At 41.8% G+C, this 22,447-nt stretch overlaps 1 protein-coding gene and 1 pseudogene across 1 annotated transcript; both read right to left on the bottom strand.

Moving 5' to 3' along the window:
- Nucleotides 1-1,669: 1,669 nt before the first annotated feature.
- On the bottom strand, nt 1,670-14,233 carry LOC125022408 (annotated as a pseudogene).
- Nucleotides 14,234-14,507: 274 nt separating this feature from the next.
- On the bottom strand, nt 14,508-22,421 carry rab40b (RAB40B, member RAS oncogene family). The gene is made up of 6 exons (XM_047609035.1): nt 21,914-22,421; nt 19,228-19,288; nt 18,068-18,128; nt 17,271-17,348; nt 16,869-17,091; nt 14,508-16,203 (listed from the first exon to the last, which is right to left on the bottom strand). Exons 1-6 carry the CDS (start codon nt 22,053-22,055, stop codon nt 15,908-15,910), a joined length of 861 nt encoding a protein of 286 aa, XP_047464991.1. The 5' UTR covers nt 22,056-22,421; the 3' UTR covers nt 14,508-15,907.
- Between the last annotated feature and the right edge of the window lie 26 nt (nt 22,422-22,447).

Below are 22,447 nucleotides of genomic sequence, written 5' to 3'. Positions count from 1 at the left end.
AGCGATTGGTGGAAGCAGAGGGAGGAACCGGTGTCACATCACAGACACACGGGCCAGAACATTAGGGACGGGCTCGTTCTAACGCTGGAACCTAATGAAGTGGCAGCGAAGGACAAAGTTCATGTGTCTGCAGGAAAATAAAAAGAAGATTCTGAAAAGCTTGAAATCTACAGATGGAAAATATATAAAATATAAAATGAGTTCCAGCTTTTAAAGGAGCTCTGTGATTGGTCCACCGGACGTCCTGTGTTGCTGTTGCTAGGTAACCAGGCTGCCAGTGTTTCTCTCATAGACGTTAATACGTAGATTCCTACGTCACCACCAGATTTATGCTTCGTACTGTTTGGAAACGTTCTGACAGTTTAGGTCCAAACCAGATCGGTTGTGATTAACTTTCACATGTTCGTCGTGGTCGTGTTTCAGTCATATTCTGCATCATTTTTCACCTTTATAACAGAGTTTTCAGAGCGCAACTTGTCAACGTTATGGAAAATACGTATGTTCGTATTCGTTTAATGTATTGAGCCGATACAGGACGTGGTTTGTTCCGTATTTTCATACATGTGGTCGACTCCACAGAGAAACAACAGTTTGTGATGAACCCAGTGAGGGAAGGATCATGTTTTACACTTTCTTTACTTTCTGTGTTCTTAAATACGCAAACATGTGTTTACAAGTGTTCTTCTTGTTTTTTGTTTTCAATTTATTTAGTTTATACTTTCAAAGTTCAATTAAGGCTTTAAGATAGACAGACAGACAGACAGACAGACAGATAGATAGATAGATAGATAGATAGATAGATAGATAGATAGATAGATAGATAGATAGACAGATAGATAGATAGATAAGTTAATAGTTGATCTACATTTAGTGTTATTCATATATTATTAAAGTGTAAAACACTGTTTTTACTTTACAGCTGATGAAACTTGATTTACTGACGTGTGGGATCAATAAAGTTTAAATACATTGTTATTGGAACCTGTTTCTCATTAACTTTAGTTTGTGTGAATTAAATAAACGTTTAACTTTTTAAATGTGCTTTTAAATAGTGTTTGTTACTTCACAGCTTTGCCTCCTTCAATATGTGGACACGTCACATCAGCGTCTATGTATTAATGTCTATGGTTCTTCTATGCTCGTGATTGTGTTACCTAGCAACGGCAACAACACAGGAAGTCTGGTCTTAACGAAGGGGCAGAGCTCAGCGACCAATCAGAGAGCTCGTCATGTCTTTAACGTTTTTTTACAAAATGGCAGAAAATAGTTTTAAAGTGTTTTTCTATAAACGTCGAGAACAAAGAACGAAGCAGAAAAATATGAAAATGTTTCTGATTTATTTTACTTGTTTTCTGGATGTTTGATGCTTTAAAGCTTCACATCAGTTCAACGTCTCTATTAAATAAATAAAGATTAAAAACTAAAGATTAACACGTTCTTTACTTTTCATTCGTTCTTTGTTCTCGATGAAACAAACCTGATCAAAAAAAAACGATTTCGGACGCAAAGACTCAAAGATGAGAAAAAAATAATACAAGTAAACAACATGAGCAGCTCAGAGACAGAGGAGGAGGAGGAGGAGGAAGGAGGAGGAGGAGCAGGAAGGAGGAGGAGGAGGAGGAGGAGGAGGAGGAAGAGGAGGAAGGAGGAGGAGGAGGAGGGAGGAGGAGGGAGGAGGAGGAGGAGGAGGAGGAGGAGGAGGAGGAGGGAGGAGGAAGGAGGAGGAGGAAGGAGGAGGAGGAGCAGGAGGAGGAGGAGGAAGGAGGAAGGAGGAGGAGGAGCAGGAAGGAGGAGTGTCGGGGTCAGTCGGTCTCCTGGAGGCTGCAGCGTCTCCTGAATTCTTGGCCTCGTTCATGGATCCACTTGTTTGAAACTGTAGGAAACAAACTGATTTATTTACAGTTTCTCATTATTATTAAACTTTATTAAGTTTAGTTTCATTCTAAACAGATTTACAAGATTCATCTTCAGTCTTAAAACCTGAAGCTCAAACCTGAGAACGACGTCTCCTCCGAAAGTTACTAAAACAAATAGTTTAAAAAAATGAAATAAAATAAAATGAAATAAAATGAAAGTCAAATGTGTTTGAATAGACTTTATAAATAGGAAACAGTTCATCTAAAGTGAAACCAAAGCTAGTAGAGCTCCCCCTGGTGGCTGGAGGCTGCGTATAGGTCATAAGCTCCGCCCCCTCCATGTTAGTGGGCGGGACTTGGGCCAAACTGTTTCAATCGTTTCAGGAAGTTAATATCACGCTGACGAATGTTCCAGAGTTATTTCCTGGATAAGTTTCCTGTTTCGTTCGTTTGGACGGACTCACCCCACTTGTTCCCCACCAGGACGGGACAGGCAGCGTGACGCGTCCGATAATCTCCCTCTCCGCTGGGGAACAGGTTGAACCAGAAGACGGCCGTCCCCTGGAGGACAAGGACACGTCAGGGACTCATCACATGTTTAAACCAACTATTACATATACATTCACCCAAACACACAGTTACATTCATTATTATTATTATCATCAGAATACGATCGTTTCATTATAATGGTTCTATTGTTCATGTTGTCATTATTGTAATTATCTTTATTTCATCATTATATTTTATTGTTTTATTACTAAAATAATTATTATAATATCAGTAATTATTTATATTATTATATCATTATTTATTATTGTTGTTACTCATATAATTAAATATGTGGCCGCCTCCCATTCATCAATATCAATAAATAATAAGACAATTTGTTTTAACATTAATTCATTAGATTTGAACATAGTTCATCATCCTAAAAATATAAAACTATTTTAAAAATGAATTATTCTAATTATTTTTATTTTTATTTCATCATTAATAATAATAATTATTATATCTGTATTATTATCATAATGTTATTTTATTATTGTTGTTATAATAGACAAATAATACGTCAATTTTGATATAAATGTATTAATTAATTCAATTTGAACATAGTTAATCATCCTTCAGTTATTTCAAATAACTGTAAAAATATTCAAGTATTAATAAAAATGAAATTACAAAGAACTGAAGAAATAAAAGAAATAAAATCGTTCACTCAATAAATATTTAACCAGCGACACGTTCAACTTCTTCACCTTTTTGGGCCAAACAGACGCTCCAACGTCAGTGAAGACTGTGGCGCCCCCTGCCTGCACATCGCTCATCTGCAGCATCAAGTGGATAAAACCAGTGAGTGAGTGAGTGAGTGAATGAATAAAATGAGTGAATGAATGAATGAAATGAGTGAATGAATGAATAAAATGAATGAATGAGTGAATGAATGAATAAAATGAGTGAATGAATGAGTGAATGAGTGAATGAATGAATAAAATTAATGAATGAGTGAATGAATGAATAAAATGAATGAATAAAATGAGTGAATGAATGAATAAAATGAATGAATGAATAAAATGAATGAATGAGTGAATGAATGAATAAAATGAGTGAATGAGTGAATGAATGAATGAATAAAATGAATGAATGAATGAATAAAATGAATGAATGAGTGAATGAATGAATAAAATGAATGAATAAAATGAGTGAATGAATGAATAAAATGAATGAATAAAATGAATGAGTGAATGAATGAGTGAATGAATAAAATGAATGAATAAAATGAATGAATAAAATGAATGAATGAATGAATGAGTGAGTGAATGAGTGAATGAATGAATGAATGAATGAATGAGTGAATGAATAAAATGAATGAATGAATGAATGAATAAAATGAATGAATGAATGAATGAGTGAATAAAATGAGTGAATGAGTGAATGAGGTCATGCAGGTGTAGAACAGCAGGGATCACTGAATGAATGCATGAATAAAGTGAATGAATGAATAAAATGAATGAATGAATGGATGAGTGAATGAATGAATAAAATGAATGAATAAAATGAGTGAATGAATGAATAAAATGAATGAATAAAATGAATGAGTGAATGAATGAGTGAATGAATAAAATGAATGAATAAAATCAATGAATGAATGAATGAGTGAGTGAATGAGTGAATGAATGAATGAATGAATGAGTGAATAAAATGAGTGAATGAGTGAATGAGGTCATGCAGGTGTAGAACAGCAGGCATCACTGAATGAATGCATGAATAAAGTGAATGAATGAATAAAATGAATGAATGAATGAATAAAATGAATGAATGAGTGAATGAATGAGTGAATGAATAAAATGAATGAATGAATGAATAAAATGAATGAATGAATGAATGAATGAGTGAATAAAATGAGTGAATGAGTGAATGAGGTCATGCAGGTGTAGAACAGCAGGGATCACTGAATGAATGCATGAATAAAGTGAATGAATGAATAAAATGAATGAATGAATGGATGAGTGAATGAATGAATAAAATGAATGAATGAGTGAATGAATGAATAAAATGAATGAATAAAATGAGTGAATGAATGAATAAAATGAATGAATAAAATGAATGAGTGAATGAATGAGTGAATGAATAAAATGAATGAATAAAATGAATGAGTGAGTGAATTAGTGAATGAATGAATGAATGAATGAATGAGTGAATAAAATGAGTGAATGAGTGAATGAGGTCATGCAGGTGTAGAACAGCAGGCATCACTGAATGAATGCATGAATAAAGTGAATGAATGAATAAAATGAGTGAATGAATAAAATGAATGAATGAGTGAATGAATAAAATGAGTGAGTGAGTGAATGAATGAATGAATAAAATGAATGAATGAATAAAATGAATGAATAAAATGAATGAATGAATGAATAAAATGAATGAGTGAGTGAATGAGGTCATGCAGGTGTAGAACAGCAGGCATCACTGCATGAATGCATGAATAAAGTGAATGAATGAATAAAATGAGTGAATGAATAAAATGAATGAATGAATGAATAAAATGAATAAATGAATGAATGAATGAATGAGTGAGTGAATAAAATGAATGAGTGAATAAAATGAGTGAATGAGTGAGTGAATGAATGAGTGAATGAGGTCATGCAGGTGTAGAACAGCAGGGATCACTGAATGAATGCATGAATAAAGTGAATGAATGAATAAAATGACTGAATGAATGAATAAAATGAGTGAGTGAATGAGGTCATGCAGGTGTAGAACAGCAGGGATCACTGAATGAATGCATGAATAAAGTGAATGAATGAGTGAATGAGTGAATGAATGAATGAATGAGTGAGTGAGTGAGTGAATGAGGTCATGCAGGTGTAGAACAGCAGGCATCACTGACGTAGAGCAGCCAGGTAGCGATTCTGTTCCCGGTTCCCAACTCTTCAAACGCGTCCGGTTCATCTTTCTGTAAAAAGACAGAAAACAAAGGAAACAAGTAAAGAACCTTCACGTCCAGATCAGAGCGTCTGAAGCTGCTGATCATAAGAAATAAATAAATAAATAAGTTATTTACCCGCCCAAAGTCGTAGTGTGGTTCATACTGACCTCCCACGCCGTAGTTCGCCACCTGCACCAATTACATTATATTATATTAATATATTATTATATTATAATAATATATTATATTATATTACATCATGTTAAAATATTATTATGTTATATTATAGTATAGTATAATAATATATTATATTATAATAATATATTACATTACATTATTAAAGTATTACATCATAATAATATATGGTTTTATAGTGAGTAGTTACCTGCAGGTCCTCGGCTGTGGACACGTCCAGGCCAGTGACGTCCTCAATCCTCTGGTTGATCTTGTCCACGACAGGATGTTCAAAAGCTCCGAGCCAAGCACTGAGGAGGAGGAGGAGGAGGAGGAGGAGAGAGAGGAGAGAGAGGAGAGAGGAGGAGGAGGAGGAGAGAGAGGAGAGAGGAGAGAGGAGGAGGAGAGAGAGGAGGAGGAGGAGGAAGGGAAGAGAGGAGGAGAGAGAGGAGGAGAGAGGAGAGAGGAGAGAGAGGAGGAGAGGAGAGAGGAGGAGAGAGGAGGAGGAGGAGGAGGAGAGAGGAGAGAGGAGGAGAGGAGAGAGAGGAGGAGGAGAGAGGAGGAGGAGAGAGGAGAGAGGAGGAGAGAGGAGAGAGGAGGAGGAGGAAGGAGGAGGAGGAGAGAGGAGGAGAGATGGATCTGATTCGTGTGTTGATTTAAAATATTTATTATTGATTTAATTATTTATTTTAACCAACATCTGGAAACTTCTTCTTCTTTGGTTTTTATTTTACAGCTGAAATTAGATTAAAATATTTAATTTTTAATCTTTTTTTTAAAGTTTTTAATCCTTAAATCAACACTGAGCTGAACAAATATTCTGCTTTATGTAAATGTAGGTTATTATTATTATTTTTATTATTAAATAAATAAAGTATTGATGGAGGCGGCTCCTTCCTGTTCAGATATAAATCAACTTTAAAAGGTAACGATGGTGAAATGGGATCAAATTAAATGAATGTATGAAGGAAACTCTGAATATAAAGACGGATACTACGACAGGAAAGAACCAAGATATCTGCACCGCCCCCTGGTGGTTGGGAGCAGTTTAGCTCAATAAGCTCCGCCCCCTTAATGTCAGCAGATAGAAGCTACGTTAAAAAATTAATAAATAATTTTTTCCGATCAGTCTGTTATTATTCTAGTTTGTCATGATTAGTGACTGAATGCTAACGGTAAAAGCTAACAGCTACACAGTTATTCACAACTTTAATCCAGAGAACGAAACAATAAGTGAAGATGGAGGCTGCTGGAATATTTCAGGTTTAAGAGGAGACGGGTCGGCCATCTTTAGGATTTCTTTCTTTTCTTTTTCACCTTCTTCTTTATTCCATTAAGACACAAAGTCACAAACACAGATCAAACAACAGATTGTAATCAGTGTCTGCGCGTGTATCAGAGATAACAATGATAATCACATTTCTCTCATGATAATTAAAACAACAATAATGTAGTAATAATGGTAATATAATGATATAATGAAGTCTTAGGGCAATAATAACAGTAACGTCAACGATAATAATAATGATACTGTGACAGAAAACGTAAGAGAAGAGAGAGAGAATGGAGGAGAGAGGATGCGTAAAAGTTCGTCCGTAAATTTGGATGCGACTTAACAGATAATCGGCCATCTTTAAAGTTCAGTAGGTGTCGGCCATCTTTAAAGTTCAGTAGGAGTCGGCCATCTTTAAAGTTTAGTAAGTGTCGGCCATCTTTAAAGTTTAGTAAGTGTCGGCCATCTTTAAAGTTTAGTAAGTGTCGGCCATCTTTAAAGTTTAGTTCAGTAGGTGTCGGCCATCTTTAAAGTTCAGTAGGAGTCGGCCATCTTTAAAGTTCAGTAGGTGTCGGCCATCTTTAAAGTTTAGCAGGCGTCGGCCATCTTTAAAGTTCAGTAGGTGTCGGCCCTGTTTTTAAACAGTCTGAGGTCATGAATCAGGGCAGAGGATCAGTCAGTAACTGGTTCTGGGTTCGTAGCCGTCCAGCTCTTACCTCTTGGAGACTCTGTAATGGGCCGTGGTCAGTTTGCCTGTCTGAGGGTCATGAACCGTGGCTCGTCTGAGCTACTTCCCCAACCACATTACATCACAGAGAGGACAGAGGACAGAGGACAGAGGACAGAGAGAGACCGGTCACTAGTCCACTCAGAGACGCTGCAGCCACGGAGGCAGCAGGAGATTCACAACCTAAACTTTAGACGTCACATCCATCCTGATCTGGTCTGAGTCCAGGTGTGAACGCTCCTGGAAACCAGATTCAGACCAGGACTGTTCATATTAAACCGTTTAATTCTGGTTTCTCCTCCATAAAACATGAACTTCATCCATGAATTAAACTTTAAACGAAGAAGATTCTCCTGCCGCCTCCGCGACAACGTTAACGAGATAACGAGGTGTAAACTCTTCTTCTCTGGAGAGAAACAGCAGCAGCTTCATTCTTGGCAAGAGACCGAACTCAAACTGAATCTTTCACCAGAATCCGAAGGGACGGATTAAATATTATCATTATTATTATTATTAAGATCAGCGTGATCATTACTGCCCATTATCACTTCATTGCTGTTACTATTATTGTTATTATCACCATCATTATTTATTTTGTCCTTTTAGTTTTTGTTCCATGACGTTAGCCTGCAGCGCCCCCTGGTGTGTGGCCCCTTCATTCATTACAACGTGTTTATATGGATGAATTTCCAGCTCTTGCCAGGACATCGGCCGACTGAGAGGGGGGAGGACAGGGTGCCGGGTCCACGACTCCCCCCGACTCCCCCCGACTCCCCCCGACTCCCCCGCCTCCCCCGCCTCCGGCCGGGGCTCTTACCTCTTACTGATGCGGTAGTGGGCCGTCTCCAGAACTCCGGTGACGGGGTTAGAGATGGTGGCTCGACGCAGCTGTGGAGCCAATCGGCCGAAAGTTACAGGGAGCTGACTCTACTGGACTCTACTGGACTCTACTGGACTCTACTGGACTTTACTGGACCCTACTGGACTTTACTGGACTCTACTGGACTCTACTGGACTTTACTGGACTCTACTGGACTCTACTGGACTTTACTGGACTTTACTGGACTTTACTGGACTCTACTCTACTCTACTCTACTCTACTCGACTCTACTGGACTTTACTGGACTCTACTCTACTCTACTCTACTCTACTCGACTCTACTCGACTCTACTGGACTCTACTCGACTCTACTGGACTCTACTGGACTTTACTGGACTCTACTGGACTCTACTGGACTCTACTGGACTATAGCGGCCCCCTTCTGGACTCTACTGGACTCAACTGGATTCTACTCGACTCTACTCGACTCTACTGGACTCTACTGGACTCTACTGGACTCTACTCGACTCTACTGGACTCTACTCGACTCTACTGGAGTCTACTGGACTCTACTCGACTCTACTCGACTCTACTCGACTCTACTGGACTCTACTGGACTCTACTGGACTTTACTGGACTCTACTGGACTCTACTGGACTCTACTGGACTATAGCGGCCCCCTACTGGACTCTACTGGACTCTACTGGATTCTACTCGACTCTACTCGACTCTACTGGACTCTACTGGACTCTACTGGACTCTACTCGACTCTACTGGACTTTACTGGACTCTACTGGACTCTACTGGACTCTACTGGACTATAGCGGCCCCCTACTGGACTCTACTGGACTTTACTCGACTATAGCGGCCTCTACTGGACTTTACTGGACTCTACTGGACTTTACTGGACTATAGTGGCCTCTACTGGACTTTACTGGACTTTACTGGACTCTACTGGACTATAGCGGCCTCTACTGGACTTTACTGGACTTTCCTGGACTTTACTGGACTATAGCGGCCTCTACTGGACTTAATTAACATCTACTTACATTTAAAATCTATTAACATCGACTAACGTCTACTGGCCTCTGGTGGATTCGTGCACTGATCTAAACACAGGACGACTCCTCAGAATTCATTTCTCTGCATCACCTGGATCCTCCTCCAACCAATCAGAGACGTTTAATCCACATCAGGTGACGTCTATGGCTAACGTTAGCGTAGCATTCAGAGGAGACGCCACAAACTTCCGCAGCCAAAACTCATATGACTGAAAACTTAAACCTTAACTTTGCTGCACTAAATTTAAACAGATAAAAGTGGAACCAGGTGCATGATGGGACGTTCGTCCTGTATTCAGGTCGTTCAGGCGTTAGAGGAGGAAACCGGAAACGTGTCGGGTGAATAGAAGGAGACTCACCCTGGGCTTGGCCAGCTCCTTCACCTTCTCCATCTCCTTCTCCGACACGATGTCGTGATAGCGGACGATGCGCGGCCGGTCCCACTCGTCCTCCTCCTTCACGGGGCCAATCACGAACCTCGGGTGGCGGCCGTTGTCGTGGTAACGGCAGAAGAGGCGGCTCCGCCTGCGAGGAGTCTGAGCGGGAGGACGGGGAGGATGAGAGCGAGGCGGGCGGCCATCTTTGACTCACTCAGTGTTATCCTTTCATAATTAGTTAATTAGTGGATGTTAGTGTTTTTATTAGTTTGGTAGCTAATGCTAATGCTAACGCTAACTGAGACCAGTCACATATTCAAATAACTTCTCACCAGCTTGATGCCTTCGCCCCGACACAGCTGCTCGTACTTCCTCCTCTCCGGCAGGTAATCGTCAGGTCGACCCTTGTTCTCCCTCTTCTGCCTCCCCCCGTCCTCCCCCCCGTCCTCCCCCCCGGCCTCCCCCCCGGCCTCCCCCCCGTCCTCCGCCTTCCTCTGCTTGGCCAGCTGGTACTCGAAGTACTTCAGGTTCCCGCTGGCTCTCTGGTGACTCGGGTCTGTCTGGGCAGAACAACGACTTTAACGTCCTGGTGACAGTTTATTACTTTTGATTATTGAGGTTTTTTCAAATGATATTTCAAACTCAAAGCACATAATGCTCCATTTTTACACAGTGTGACCTGAATAAATCACATCGTTACCATTAAGGGACAAAAGTGTCTTCTTCAAAAACTCAAATTAGCATCTGTGAACATTAGTTTGTTACATAAATCCTTTAATCCACTGCAAAGCTAATTAGAGCCTTGGACATGTCAATGATTACGACTGAAGTGACTCAAAAGATTCAGGTAGAAAACTTAAAAAGTAGAAAAAACATAATAATAATCCCCCCAAGAATTAAAATGAGTGAAAATTTTTCTAATATTTCTGTGTTTTTTTTAACAAAGAAACTGCAATGTCATCACAACACTGAGATATTAAAGGTTAAAAGTCAGAACTAATCAAACTTTTGGTTTTATTTATTAGGACTGAAGTGGATTAAAAGATTAAGGATGAAAATAAAAAGTAGAAATTATTACTAACGTGATATTTTAGGCAGTTTTTGAAGAGGACACAAATTTTAAAAATCTGACAACACAAAAAAATAAATAAATAAATTAAAAAATCCATGTAAATCAATGTTGCTACTAATCATTGACATGTTCAAGGCTCCAATAAAACCCCAAAAAATCCACTTTGAATTTAGATCATTGAAAATATTTGTTCCTTTACAGAAACATTTATTGACGATGTCATCACAACACTGAGATATTAAAGGTTAAAAGTCAGAACTAATCAAACTTTTGGTTTTATTTATTAGGACTGAAGTGGATTAAATATTCATTTTAATATATTAACATGTGATATTTTTGAGGTTTTTCTGGAGACGACTCTTTTGTCCGTTAATGGTTTGATTGTAACAGCGTTAGCATCGTGTTTGAGCCACTGACCGAGCTCCAGGAGCCTCTTGGTGAAGGCGAGCGCTCGCTGCAGCGCCCCCTGCTGGTAGACGGAGAAGCTGAGGTAGTCCAGGACGGTGACGGCGTCCACGCTGCGGGACGCGTCCCCGCGGTCCAGCTGCTTCAGGGCCTGGACCATCCACAGCTCCGTGTGGTAGTAGTCGGCCTCCGAATACGCCACCTTCCCCAGGTCGTAGCAGTCGTCCACCGTCAGGCCGGCGGCCGCCGACGCGCCTGGAACAACGTCAAATAAATCAAATAAATCAAATAAATAAAGAACAGACAGGAAGTCAGGCCAAACAACAGGAAGTGGTGTGTTTGTTAATGTCTACAAAATAAGAGCCTCGTAAATACGAGCGACGAAGAAGAAGAAGATGACGAGAGACTAGTAAATATTAAGAAAGACAAAATTATGTCCAACATTTCCCACAATCCTCTAGTGTCACAGGTTTAATGAGGAAAATAAAACATGATGTGTTACTAATGAGTGTGTGTGTGTGTGTGTGTGTGTGTGTGTGTGTTGTGTGTTGTGTTGTGTGTTGTGTGTGTGTTGTGTGTTGTGTTGTGTTGTGTGTGTTGTGTTGTGTTGTGTGTTGTGTTGTGTGTTGTGTGTGTGTGTTGTGTTGTGTTGTGTGTGTGTGTGTTGTGTGTGAGTTGTGTGTGTGTTGTGTAACCTTGCAGTCGTCCCGTGGACATGGTGTCGGTGTGTTGTGTTGTGTTGTGTTGTGTGTTGTGTGTGTGTTGTGTATGTTGTGTTGTGTGTTGTGTGTGTTGGGTTGTGTTGTGTTGTGTGTGTGTGTTGTGTGACCTTGCAGTCGTCCCGTGGACATGGTGTCGGTGTGTTGTGTTGTGTGTGTTGTGTGTGTGTGTTGTGTTGTGTTGTGTTGTGTGTGTTGTGTTGTGTGTGTTGTGTGTGTTGTTGTGTTGTGTGTGTGTGTTGTGTAACCTTGCAGTCGTCCCGTGGACATTGTGTGTGTGTGTATGTTGTGTTGTGTTGTGTGTGTTGTGTTGTGTGTTGTGTTGTGTGGTTGTGTGACCTTGCGTGTCTGCATGTGGTGTGAGTGGTTGTGTATGTAGTCGTTGTGTAATGTGTCGTGTGTGTGTGTTGACCTTCAGCGTCCTGGCAGGTCCGATTGGTATGTGTGTTGTGTTGCGCTGCTTGTGTATGTGTTGTGGTGAGTGTGTTGTGTAGATGTAGTGTGTGTGTGTTGTGTAACCTGACAGTCGTCCCGGGAACATTGTGTTGGGACGCGTCTCCATGGTCCGTCCTGATACGTGTCCTGCAGCCTCATCAGAGCTCTGGCGGCTCCGATCTGGTCGTCGTCGTTGGGGAAGCGCTGCCTCTGCACGGTCAGGTTGGAGATGAACGCTGAGACACCACAGAAGAAGAACTAGTCACCAGTGTGGTGAGGTTTGGTAGGAGACAGACATGCAGAGACATTTATTAGGGACGCTCCGTCCTCTCTGATACCGTCAGACACGTCTCTGAGGACCAGACTCTCCAGCTCCGTCCACTCCTCACTTACACGAAGGCTGACCGGTCCCAAACGGGGCCTATAGACAGACACCTGGACCGGGACATGCAACGACGACATCGACGAACGAATGAATGAATGAATGAATGGACGTGTTACTTCTTGATCTGCTCCAGTTTGTCCTCCTCCGCCCGGATGTAGGTCTTCAGGGAGGACACCAGGTCCCTCTCCACGAACAGGAGGTCGGTCATCTGACCTGAGACGGACACAGAGACGGAGACACGTTATTAGGGACGCCTGGGTTTGTCCTCACACAGAAGCGAAGGACTCACGCACCGATGGAGGTGAAGAAGTCATTGTGGGCGGAGCAGGAGGTGAAGAAGAGGAGATGGAGCAGGAACCAGTGAGACGCCTCCATCCTGAACAAACAAACACACACACAAACAAACAAACAAACGTGAGCTTCTTTAAAAAGTCTCCGTTTTCCTCCAGAGTTCAGACGTTTTAACGTCTCATTCATGATTTACCTGCATTAAACCACCGGAGGACTCACCTGTCCACGAACACGGTGCAACGGTTTTTAGTGTCCGGTGGTTGTGCGCGATACCGCGGATTTCTGTCCGATACCAAGTAAACACAGGACCAGTACCGCCGATACCGACATCGATACTTTCTAAATAATTAAGGTGAAGCATCATCTGAATCTAAACGGATTTTCATATTTTTTAAGTGTTTGTGTGATTTTCCTTTTTGATTATTGAGAATTTAGAATCCAGTTCAAAATGTGGGAAAAGTTTAAAAGTACATAGAAAATACTTCATCATGATAAAAGTGTTTGTCCAGAAACAAAATTATCACATGAAAACTAAACTCTTTTTCAGGCAGTGAGTTCAGTGTCATCTCATCTCATCTCATTTTATACGACTTAATCCTCACTACGGTCGCGACAAATGTTTTTTTTTTTTCAAGTGTGTTTACGATACAAAACAAAAATAAGACGCCGTCTCCCCTTGTTTGCACTTCTTCTGTGTTGATATCGGATATTCTGTCAAACTGAAAGGCCTCTATGAGCTCCGTGTTTTCATTTCCATGAGTTTTCGTACGTTTCTACGCGTTTTGTTGTGTTACCGCTGTAGCTACAACTCGCTGTTGTTTTATTGCGACTTTGCATTAGAGAGAAACGGAGACGTAAATATCGATCTGTTGACGTTGGTATCGATCACTATAGATACCAGCCTTGGTATCGATACTTGGATCGAAATTTCTAGACGCGCCGACCTCCGCTGCCCACAAACATTCCTGGTTAATTGTAACGCGTTTGTTTTGTAACGGGGACATAACGCGGTCGTGGCGGGTTTTATTGTTACCGTGTTTGTGTCCGGACTGAAGCGTGAAGGCAGAAGAAGTGTCACGTTTGCTCCAAAAACTCAAAAATCCGCAGATTCGTCCAGGATTTAGACAAGCTAACAGGCTAACAGCTAACAAAACAAACTCCTCCTCCTCCTTCTTCTTCTTCTTCTTCTTCGTCTGTTTTAACAAAATGTCGTGACCCCGCCCCCTGCTGGACGCGACATTCCTTAGTTTGGAATAAATAAACTATCTAAAAAAATTGAGAACACGACTAAATATGTTAAAAAAAAAAAAATTACATAAATGAAATTTTAAATAAATTCAACCATATATATCGTATCCATCTAGTCTCGTCTCCATATCTTATGTCTCATCATATATATAGTTATATATATATATAATTCTTAATAATATAGTGCGTCCTATAATAGAAGTAACTGTTTAATATTTGATATGAAACAACAACGTCGCAGGAAGAAAGAGAAACTTTATTGTGAAAGTGTCTTCAGATGAGAAACGGTGTAAAACAGAACTTCCTGTTCAGTGACTGTGACACGGGCTCTTCATCATCATCACCATCATATATAACAGGCATATTTACACACTGACATGTACAAATATTGTACAAAAACACCGAAGTCTGTTTGTGTCTGGAGACGGTTTGGTTACGATGTGAAGAAGAAGAAAGAGAAGAAGATGGAGGAGGAGGAGGAGTCCTACGTTGAATTTGTTGTGCAAATATAAAGTGTGTTTATGAGCAGCTCTGTTTCATTTATAGAAAACATCCTGAGGAAGAAGCTGCACAACGTAGCGTCCGTTAAAGACGCGTTACAGGAAGATTCCTCCAACTGTTACACATCAACAAGAACCAGAATCAAGGACTTTTCTTCTTCTTCTTCTTCAGTCTGTGATAAAATCAGAGCAGGTGGTTTTTTTTCTAAAGTACGACGGAGTATCATCCGATCACTGTTAGGAAGAAGATGACGTGATAATGTCATCGTAAATAAAACATGCTGAAAGTTATTTCAGGAAAACAGCTGCTGTTCTTTGAGAAAGATTTAATATTTGGAAGAAAAACATCTTTGAAAGTTGAATTAAATTCAACATTTTCAGAATAGAGTCATAAATTCTTTATAAATAAAGTCAAATATTTTAAGTCATAAACCTGCTAGAAAGAGTTCGTCTGAGAATAAATTATGAAACTATCCTTTAAAGGACCAGTGTGAACGCTGTAGTGACACCTAGTGGTGAGTGTGGATATTAAAGACACGACAAATATCACACCGGACGTTTAAAGATTTAAATAATAATAAAAAAAACACATAGATTTAATTTATCTCATAAAATGTATATTTATGAGAAATCTTTTGCAAAAAACATTGTGAGAATAAAAATTTACAAGAAAACCATAAATTTATATTATATGATATTAAATAAAAGGTTGTGATCTTTTCTGTCCGACTCACAACGAGGAAAAAGGTATAAAAACGTATCCACATAAATCATGACTTTACAAAATATTGACTTAGATTTAAAGATTTGGAAGATAAAAACGTACATTTACGAGAAAACTAAAAATATTTTTGAGACAAAGCTGATTTCACGTGGATTAAAAGCTCATATGATGTTTTAGCACTTTAGCTTTAGAAAAAGATAAATTCACAACATTATTGTCAAAATATAAATTTACATTTTACTTTGTTTTCCACAAAATATTTCCAACTCGTTGTCTAAACTTCCTCTATACACTGTCGTACCGATGGACTCAAATGTTCTCATCAAAAACTTTCCTCTTTAATTCTGACAGAAACGTCTCAGGTGGATTTATTTCAGTCCTGTTTCCTCGTTCACACCAACGTGAGGAGGATAATTAGGAAATCTTACAGCTGTTTCTGCAGCTCTCTGCCGTCGGGCTCAGGGGCGGCGGCCGGATCAGCCTGGGCTTCTTCAGCAGCGCCGCTCCCGTCCTCTTGGTGGCGCCATGACGGGCGGAGGAGGCGGTGATGGAGTAGGACTGACCGTGCATCATACGGGCGTTGAGGCCGTTGGCCACGGAGAAGGACTTGAGGTGACACTGCAGAGCCAGCGGGAGGGGAAGCTTCTCCACCAGATGAACCGGAGTCACGGAGACGATGGAGCGACAGCAAAGATCCTGGAGAGTTAAAACTGGGACAGAGACGACAGGAGTTAGATCTCTACAGGTTCTGATGCTGGAATGCAGAGTTGGTTCATCTCCAAACATTTAAACCAAACTATTCTACTCTGGTCTCATCTGTCCACTAAACATTGTCCCACATGTTCTTTGTGGACAGAGAGCAGTGTCTTTGGTTGTTGAGTGGATTCATCAACATGAACATCAGCCAATGTGAGAGAGGCCTTTAGCTGCTTAGAAGTTCCCCTGGGTTCCTCTGGTTCCTCTCCCACTATGATGGAGTGATGTTTGTTGGTGGACCACTCCTGTGGAGGGGAACAGTCGTCTTCAATCTGTCTGACTCTCTGTGGATTATTTGTGGCTTCCAGACTCTTTACAGATGGTTGTGGAACCTTTTCCAGCCTGATGTGCAACAACAACTCTTTCTCTGAGCTCCTCACAAAGCTCCTTTGATCTGTTGTCATCACACACTTCAACACAAACATGAGACGAATCCCTGATTTATAGAAACTGAACCAGGACCTGAGTCTCATCACATTCATGGAAACACTTCTGAGGAGCTTCTCTCTGATCTGAACATTGGCTCATTTCAGTCTCATATTTGTCTGATTGTCTTCTCTCTGTCTACTCTCAGGTTTTATTTCTAGTCTAATCTCCTCCTCCTCCTCGTGTCTCTGACCTCTGTTGGGCCTCCACAGTCGCTCCATGCCGTGTCTCATCAGGACGATTCTCGCCAGCTCCATGAACGACTCGGTGACGTTGAAGTTGCACAGAGGACTGACCTCGAAGAAGGTGACGCCCAGCTTCTCGGCGTAGGCCTGCGCCTGCTCCGTGGTCACCTGCCGCTTGTAGGCCAGGTGGAGGCGGTTCCCCACCAGGATCTTAGGCACACCCGGTGCATGCTGGGTAAGTTCAGAAGAAAAGAAGCCAGTGAGAGGACGTCTGTGGAGGACAGTGTGTCCTGTCTCGGGCTGCGTGGGCTGTTGTTGTGCTCGTATGTGACTCATCCTCAGATCATCTCATCAAATAACATCTGAACTGTGAACAAACATTCCTGCTCTGTGATTGGCTGATCACTGACCTCGTTTATCTCCTTGATCCACCTGTCGATGCCGTCGAAGGACCAGCGGTTGGTGATGTCGTAGACCAGGATGACTCCCTGAGCAGCAGCAACACACAACAACAACGCTTCATTTAAACCACAGGTACCAAACATATGGACCGTGGGCCAAAGGTGGCCCTGCAGACGGTCCAATCAGGGCCACAGCAGCACGAACTACTGGGAAAACTACAGTTTATCAATGAAAACAACTTCTAGCTCTAATTTACCCACTGGTTTATTCAGAGAAATGAACACAACACTGAGACCAGGACTAACTAGACCAGGACTAACTAGACCCAGGACTAACTAGACCCAGGACTAACTAGACCCGTTCACGTTTATTCATTTGTGAACCGAAGTCTCTTCTCTGCCTCAGTTTGTCTGAACACAAACTACTTCATCCTCATGACTTCACGATCGGCTTCCAGCGTCGCCACGGCAACACTGACACTGTTGCCGTGGCGACGCCTCCTCCTCCGCATCCACCGCAGATAATGATGATGTCAAACAACAACACAACTTTATTGGAGTGTTAAAGTGGAGACATCAGCCTCCCTCCCACCGCACAGTCTGCTTCACTTCTCATCAGCTCTGGTTTCATTTAAAAATAAAATGTTTTCAAATCACAGGAAACCAGTTCAGTTCAGCTCTTCTAAAAGACGATTAACCAGAAACATGAAGGGACAGTTCAGAAAACATGAGCCTGACGGTTAGCAGCATTAGCAGCGTCAGCTAAATGTATGCTATGCTACGCGAAGAAACCTTTCATTTGTTACCTGAGCTCCTCTGGAATAAGATCTGAAGATGGTGCAGAACCGTCCCTGACCAGACGTGTCCCTGAAAGAAAAGACAAGGACACGTTCAGTCTGAATAAACCTTCTAAAGTGAAGTCAAAGCTAGTAGAGCTCCCCCTGGTGGCTGGAGGCTCCAGCATATTCATAAGCTCCACCCCCTCCATGTTAGTGGGCGGGACTTCCACTTCAAGGATGGTTTCTGTCGTTTCAGGTAGTTAATATAATGTTGATGAATGTTCCAGTGTCACTTTTTTGGATAAGTTTCGTTTTACTTCGTTATTTGATGCTCTAGAAACATGATGTGACACCATGGCGACCACTAGTTGCTATGCCAACCGTAAAGATGTCCCATGGGACCGTGCAAAAACTATTTTTAAATGTAAGTTCAGTTTATAATCCAACATTTCCTTGTAGCTGGTGGAGGCAGAGCAGAGCGTAGGATTAATTAAACCAAAGCACCAGTGAGTCTGGAGGAAGTGTGGGCGGGGCAACACTATCGTGGCTCCGCCCTCAAACCGAACTGATCAGACTCTGGTTCCAAACAGGATGACGCCGCCAGTATCCCCGGGAAAATAGCATCAGTTTGTCCAATGAGAGGAAGTGGAGACGTGTTTAGTCCATATTTATATACAGTCTATGGAGGAGACGTGTTTAGTCCATATTTATATACAGTCTATGGAGGAGACGTGTTTAGTCCATATTTATATACAGTCTATGGAGGAGACGTGTTTAGTCCATATTTATATACAGTCTATGGAGGAGACGTGTTTAGTCCATATTTATATACAGTCTATGGTTTGACAGACGATGTTTTTCAGACCTCGTCTTTATCTTTTTTCTATAAACGTGTCCTCATATGTAACGAGCTGAAGTGCTCTATAAATAAGTTCCACGTCTTTTATTTATCAAGTTATCGCATCAAACTGAGACACGTGAAGAGCTTCTCCTCCACTTAAACATCAGGACTTCAGATGAATAATTTATTATTTACTCGACTAAAAGCACAACGTTCCAAAAATACCTCAGAGCGTCACGAGGAGATGAACATAATCACAACCACCACGTCAGCAGTGGAAAGAAACTAAATACAGATTTCCCTCCAGAACATCAGCACCTGTTCGTCCTCATCACGTGTTTCCTACCAGAGCTGCAGTTTGACTCTTCTCCCGTCCAGGAGGATGGTGGTCGTCTTGTAGTCGATTCCTGAAACAAAACATTTTATATATTTATATCAAACCTAAACACAGAGAGGAAACATAACGAGACGTCCAGTATCAGGAGATCAGTCCGGATCAGAACCAGGAAGGAAAAGAAGCATTAGAAATTCTTCTCTATGTTAGAACCTGACGTCCTTTTATTGCAAACAGAAATATTTCTCTAATTTATGATTTATTTTAGTATTTTTGCATTTTTTCCGTCGTGTCTGTGAATAAATCTCTGACTCGTGAAACAGGTGGATGAATCCTGGAAGAGATAAAGACCAAAAACTCTTGACCTCCTCCTCCTCCTCCTCCTCCTCCACCTCCTCCTGCTCCTACTCCTGCTCCTCCTCCTCCACCTCCCCCTCCTGCTCCTCCTCCTCCAAGGAGATCTGAAGCAGCTGTTTCTCCTGAGAGGAGGCCGGACGTTCTCCTCTATCATCACCAGCTGTTAAACAGAGAAACTCGTCTGGTTGATAACAGTAATTATCAGGAGATGTGACGACCTCCATGAACAACGAAGGAAGGAAGGAAGGAAGGAAGGAAGGAAGGGAGGAAGGAAGGAAGGAAGAAAGGAAGGAAGGAAGGAAGGAAGGAAGGAAGGAAGGAAGGAAGGAAGGGAGGGAGGGAGGAAGGAAGGAAGGAAGGGAGGGAGGAAGGAAGGAAGGAAGGAAGGAAGGAAGGAAGGAAGGAAGGAAGGAGCTCTTGGAAACATAAACTAAAAGTGTCCGAGTGTTGTTCATGTCCACACATCCAGGATGAGTCATGCTCTCCAGCTTCTACACAGCATCAGCCCAGTTACACAACAACAACACAACAGCCATCAAACAAACTGAGTGTGAGTCGCTGCACATGTTCACCACAAAACCCCCTGGAAGAGAAACAGCCTCCACAGAAATGTCCCCGCGGTGAAGGAGGCTCCAGCGTTTACAGCTAGAGATTCCTGAAGGAAGGAAGGAAGGAAGGAAGGAAGGAAGGAAGGAAGGAAGGAAGGAAACAAACTGACTGTGAGTCAGAGTTTATTAATACTCCAACACTAACACACTGGACACAACTCAGAGACCACAACCACAACACTGAGAGAAGCTCCATGAGGTTCTGATTAGGAGTTTAGCTTTTTATTAGAAACTACAATAAAAAAACACTGAAGATATTTTCTAATGTTTCCAGTTCTTTAAAAAGCTTCATGTTCAGGAAAGAAAACACACACACAAGCATTAATGAACACAAATTAAAACACACTCAGATTGTTCATAATTCGTCTTGTCACCTGTTAAAACCCTGGATCCTGTCGGCCATCTTGTTTGTATAACCTTTATTGACGTGACGGTGGACAAAAGGTTCAGTCTGACCCCCAGATTAAAGCTTTAAAGGCTAACATGCTAACCCTGCTAACATGCTAACATGCTAACATGCTACCTTACACCATTAAAGCTGTAAGACTTAACTCACAGGAAGTTCGCTCAGGCTCCTCCTTCTCGATGACATCATACAGGTGAGCTTTGATTGGTTCGATTATTGTTTAGCCTGTCTTTGTTCATTTTTGTTTTTATTTGAATTAGAGTTTTATTAGAATGTATAAGAATAAGGAACTTTATTCACAACATTCTCAACATTTCGACTTTTTTCTTGAAGCGCATGATGAAAAACATAAATCTGCCTCCTCATTATTTTCCTCTCGTGTGGCTCTAATACTCTGAGAGGAGACACAGATGAACTTAAACTGGTTGTAATCTCCCTTCTCACCACTAGAGGCCTCTACACCCGACACACTGGTCCTTTAATACAGTAAACACACAGTTAATCTGTTATAAATAAAGTATCCGCGTGATAAACAGATAAATATTTAAGTTCAGATTTTGCTTCGTTGAGATAATTTGACCTCAAACATTTTCATTTAAATTTAACAGGAAATGAAGAAACTCAACCAGAGTTCCTCTTTAACAATGTTCAGTATTTTAACAACTAAAATGTGTTTTAGTGAGAAAACGTGAGTAGCAGCTGACAAACATTCACCAGGCCACTGCATTAGTTAGGATCACTGTGGACTGAATTAAACATGTTCCTGTTATTTAGACGAGTCCACGACTATGTCAAAATATTAGGAACACGTGTCGGTTCAGTTCTTCTACAAAATGAAAACACAGTTGAATCAACATCTCTCTCAGTTAATAGAAACTGGAGCTGAACCAGAACCTTCATGGACCTAATGAAGTGGCCGGTGTGACATTAAAACATGTCTGGTGGAGAGTTTAGCTTTTTATCACCTGGAGGTGAATGAACCCGATACTCTCCTGGACCTGGATCCGGACCTGGACCTGGAGGACCCTGTTCTCTCAGAGTCCAGTTCTACGGAGCACTTGTTCTTATTAGAACTTGTTCTTTTCTCGTCCCTGGTCCAGAGGAGACTTCCAGCGCGACTCCTCAGTTTTTAAACTCAGCTGAATTTCATTTTCTCAGCGGGACTTCGCTGCGTAATCCGTGCGTAAAACAGGACACCAGCAGCGCGCGTAAAAGCGCCAAAAATACCCCGACAGGTGGGTTCAGAGTTTAGTAAACGACCTCCTCTCCGCGCCCTGACCCCCCTCTTCACCCTCTGCCCCCCTCCAGCCCTCCGACCCCCACTCACCCGTGTTGTATCCGTACGGGGACTCCGAGGCTCCGTCCTGCAGACTCGCCAGGATCTCGGCCTTTCCCACGTCGCTGTCTCCCACCAGCAGGAACTTGAGCAGAAAGTCGTAGGCCCGCGCCGGGCTGCTTCGGTGGCTCATCCTCGCGGCAGAGCAGCACTGCGGTGTCCCATCATGACACGAGACCTAGCGGCACCAAAACCGAACCCCGAACTGACCCTTCCTTCCTCCCGGTCCAGAGCGACAACACCGGAGAGAGACGCGTAACGGCTGCGTAACTGAATCCACGTTCACATGCCACCAACAGTTCGGGTCCAGGTTCAGACTGATCCGGACAAACTCTCCAAACGCCGCTGCGCCCTCGGTGCCATCTGCGCGCACAGGACGCGCCGCGCTTTTACGCACGAAGTTATGGATTCTTCTGGACTCTCGGGATGAGGAGGACGAGCTGGCGGACCTCCTCCCTCCGCTTCTCTCTCCTCTTCTCCCACAGACAGGAGGGAGCGGGGGGGCGGGGGCTCTATGGACTAATA

The sequence above is a fragment of the Mugil cephalus genome, chromosome 16 (assembly GCF_022458985.1).
Source record: "Mugil cephalus isolate CIBA_MC_2020 chromosome 16, CIBA_Mcephalus_1.1, whole genome shotgun sequence".
Taxonomy (NCBI): domain Eukaryota; kingdom Metazoa; phylum Chordata; class Actinopteri; order Mugiliformes; family Mugilidae; genus Mugil; species Mugil cephalus.
This window is presented reverse-complemented; position numbering and strand designations above follow the sequence as displayed.

Bases quoted from the DNA above. Each gene is read 5' to 3' on its own strand.
- rab40b (XM_047609035.1), bottom strand. From the start codon at position 22,055: ATGAGCCACCGAAGCAGCCCGGCGCGGGCCTACGACTTTCTGCTCAAG. The intron at 19,289-21,913 runs GTGAGTGGGGGT...GTTTTGTTTCAG, and splicing joins CCCGTACGGATACAACACGG to GAATCGACTACAAGACGACC. The intron at 17,092-17,270 runs GTCAGTGATCAG...GAACTTACCCAG, and splicing joins GGATCAAGGAGATAAACGAG to CATGCACCGGGTGTGCCTAA.